Source organism: Neopelma chrysocephalum, unplaced genomic scaffold, assembly GCF_003984885.1.
Source record: "Neopelma chrysocephalum unplaced genomic scaffold, ASM398488v2 Primary Assembly neopelma1_88888, whole genome shotgun sequence".
Lineage (NCBI taxonomy): Eukaryota > Metazoa > Chordata > Aves > Passeriformes > Pipridae > Neopelma > Neopelma chrysocephalum.
The window spans coordinates 1-3,838 of NW_020917956.1; the positions used below are offsets into that span (position 1 = coordinate 1).

At 47.9% G+C, this 3,838-nt stretch overlaps 1 protein-coding gene and 1 pseudogene across 1 annotated transcript; both read left to right on the top strand.

The window, feature by feature from the left end:
* The first annotated feature begins 53 nt into the window (after nt 1-53).
* LOC113979775 lies at nt 54-1,749 on the top strand (annotated as a pseudogene).
* A 1,236-nt stretch (nt 1,750-2,985) lies between these two features.
* Nucleotides 2,986-3,833, top strand: LOC113979776 (UDP-glucuronosyltransferase 1-5-like; the record flags this gene model as incomplete). Its single annotated transcript, XM_027707065.1, has 1 exon — nt 2,986-3,833. A coding segment is annotated over exon 1 (753 nt), but the record flags the coding sequence as incomplete, so codon positions are not given.
* Between the last annotated feature and the right edge of the window lie 5 nt (nt 3,834-3,838).

Consider the following 3,838-nt stretch of genomic DNA (forward strand, 5'->3'; position numbering starts at 1 on the left):
GGGCTGGGCAGAGTTGGGATTTCTAGGGTCGTGGCTCCTGGGAGTGGTGGCAGCGCCTCGGTCCCCGCGGGGATCTGGGTGTCCCTGGCCCTGCTGTGCCTGGCAAGGGTGGGAAGGTGCTGGTGGTGCCCATGGATGGGAGCCGCTGGCTCAGCCTGCGCTCGCTGTTGGTGGCCCTGGGCCAGAGAGGGCATCAAATCCTCACGGTGGCACCTGAGGGGAACCTGAACGTGGAGCCATCCCAGTATTACACCCTCCAAACGTAGCCGGTGCCCTTAACCAGGGAAGAGCTGAGGGAACACGTGCGCTCCTTCGGGAATGAGCTTTCCTCCAAAGACTCGCTGCGCTCCGTGGAAAAGCCCAGCTCATCTGCAGGAGTTTGCTGCACAACCGGGATCTGACGGAATACCTGGAAGGGGGTAAATTCGATGTTGTTCTCACGGATCCTGTCGTGCCCTGTGGGCAAATCCTGGCCCTGCATCTCTCCGTCCCCTCCGTGTTCTTCCTGCGGGGGCTTCCCTGCAGTTGGGATTTGCGGGCTGCCCAGTGCCCAGACCCCCCTTCCTACCTCCCGAGAATATTTATGGACAATTCCGACCACATGACGTTTTTCCAGCGTGTGGAAAACTTCATCCTCAAGGCATCAGAGTCCTTTCTTTGCCTATTTGCCGTTTGAACTCCTGGCCTCGGAGGTTCTTGGCAGACCAGTAACAATGAAGGGGCTCTTAAGCCGTGGATCCATTTGGCTTAAAAGGATGGATTTTTGTTTTTGAGTACCCCATGCCAGCGATGCCCAACATAGTTTTTATTGGAGGTGTAAACTGTGGAAAGAAAAAGCCCTTGTCTCAGGTCAGTGACTTCCAGGATAAAATAATTAATGTTTAATGCAATTTGCGAGTGCTCTGTGTGTAAATAATCGTGTGTGTGAATCTGTGAGGTTTATACAACATAAATCTATTTACTGTAAAGGCAAAGAAAATAGGGGAAATAGGCAAAGAAATAGGCTAAAAACTGGGTTGGTTTTAATTCTCTCTCACTCCTGCAGGTAACTTTCTACAGAATTAGCAGGATCTGAGCATTTTTGTTCTCACAATTGGTTTTTGTGGGTTAGGTGGGAGTAGTTCATCACTGCAGTAAAGAGGCAAGACCCACCAGTGAGGGTGATCCCTGTCTTAGCAGGTATTTAAAGATAAGTGTTATTAACTCAAACTATTTGTTTCCCTGTCACAATCGACTTTTAAAAACAACGAATCCTTTTGATTGCTGGAACCACCCATAAATAATTGAGAAATGAAGCATCATAACTCATCAGTTGGTAGATAATGTTCTGGTCTCTGTATCTGCATCTGCTGCCTTCCCAAAAGTTTCCCTACAAAGGGAGCTGCAGTAGTTTGAGAAATGTCCTTAAAAATACTCATTAACCTCCGTAGTAAATTATCCTATTGTCAAAACTAGTTCTGTGCCGTAATTTTCCTAATTAGGGCTTGTCTGCAGATCCTGCCTGTGCATTTATGTGGTTTGCTTTCATGGCCCTGGGGCAAACTCTTCCCAGACTGATCTAAAATGGTTAAGTCAATTATAATTGTAGCTGGCAAAAGCCATCCCCATGTCCTTCCCCCTCCCAGCCCCTACTTCATCCTTCCAACAAAAGGCTTTTCAGGGTAATGAACCGTGAGGGCCAATTCTCCATTTTCCTTGCAGTGTCACGATATAAAACTGCTGAAAAAAACCAGCCCGTTTCCCACGTGAAGCTTAAATATTTTTTCTAATCTTTTTACAAATAGAAACGGTATGGACTGGCAGGAGGGGGAGGAATTTCCTTAGGCTGAAAATTGTGCTTTGGAAAATCAATGTTGTGTTTTGAGCAGATTTGTTGAAGGATCCCTCGTTTCCTTAAATCACAGAATAGCTCCTAGGAGGGTCTGTTCCATGATCTTCCTCCTTTCTATCCTTTTTAAAGACGGGTGCAGTGTTTCCCTTTTCCCAGTCAGTTGGGACTTCACCATGACTTTCCCAATATTCTGGAGAGTGGCTCGGCAATTCCCTCAGGACTCTGGGAATATGGGGTCCTGTGTGTTTGGGGGATGACCCAAGTGCATGTTTGGGTTCCTCAGGTGGTCATGAACCTGAGCTTCTCTTACAGAGGGTGGGGTTTTCCTCCCCCAGCCCCATCTTGGTGTCCATCTGTTGCTGAAATTAATGTTCATTGGCTATAAATTACACAATTCCCTTCATTAATTAGTATTCTATCTTCTATTTGTTACTGATGTCTTGCTTCTCATCCTAATTAGCCCACATTTTTCAGTCTTTTCATTATCTTTTTCCCAGATAGGGAGGGGTTCAGTACAAATGCTGAATTGTCTTGGTTAGTTTCTTCTTTGTCTTGTGGTTCTGCAACCTTGTGGTCCATAAATTCTGCATTTCTTGTGTCCAGTTTGAGCAATCTCTCTCTCCCAGGCTTTGTTAACCTCCCTCTAGGTCTGAGATCGTTTCCAAGCATATCCAGTTGCTTTAGCAAAAGGTAAATCCAGTAATTTTCCCAAACTGTGTTCCCACAAGAGCAGCTTGTGGCAAACCTTGTTAAATGCTGGCTACAGTGACACATGATAGAGTGGGAAATGACATTGCTTGTGATTGATTAAACCAGTTCATTAGAAAATTATTAGGAAAGTTATATCTGTTCCAATACAGACATGAGGGCAGTGAGGTTGCCAGTGAAGACTAAAGCAAAAAGAGTCTCACAGGCTTCTCCTTGTGCATCGTCTCCAGTTTCCCAGTCTGGCTTGGGGGGGGGATACACTTCCTCTGACCTTCCTTTCCTGGTAATGGACCCGTGGAAGCCCTCCTTGTTTGCATCCAGTGCCAAATTCAGCTCCAGCTGCACCTTGGACTCGCTGCCCCCCTCTCTCCCCAACCAGAGGGCATTCCTGCAAACCCAGGGCTCCTCCAATGCACAGAGGGGGGTGTTTTCCAGGGGACCTGCTGCCCTGATCCGTATCTGCCAGACTGGCTGAACTTTAACACCCCTTATTCCATCTTTGCCCCGTCCATGATTATACATTGACCAAACAGCAAATAACATGACAGATCACCCGGACAAAGCGTGGCCCAGATGGCTTAAAAACACCGAGCTGGGGAGGTTCTTCCTTGGAGGCTCTCATCAGGTTTGTGCAGGAATGGCCTCAGGGCTCAGTGCTCCCCCAGCAGTCACAGCCAGGCTGGTGGTGCTGCTGTCCCTGCTGGGTTTGGCTGTGGGTGGGAAGCTCCTGGTGGTGCCAGTGGACGGGAGCCACTGGCTCAGCATGAGGGAGGTGCTGGACAGTCTCCGGCAGAAGGGACACGAGGTGGTTGTGGTCGCCCCTGAAGTCACTTTGTACATCAAACCATCCAAGAACTTTGTGATGAAAATGTACCCGGTGCCTTACACACAGGAAGAGATAGAGAAAGAATTACAGGAATTTATTCATATTTCATTTGAAGAAGGATCTTTCCTGTCTCGATTTCTTAAAGTGTATGAAGGGATAAAAAGAATCACTGCCTTTGGAGTCGCCAGCTGCAAAGAGCTCCTGAAAAACCAAGAGCTCATCAAGTACCTTGAGGAGAGCCAGTTCGATGCCATCCTTACAGACCCTGTCATACCCTGTGGGCCGATCCTGGCAGAGCATCTTTCCCTTCCCTCCGTGTATTTCCTCCGAGGAATCCCCTGTGGTTTGGATTTTGAAGCCACTCAGTGCCCCAAACCCCCTTCCTACGTTCCCAGGCTATTTACGGACCACACAGACCACATGACCTTCTTCCAGAGGGTGAAGAATTTGCTCTACGACTTCCCAAATATTTT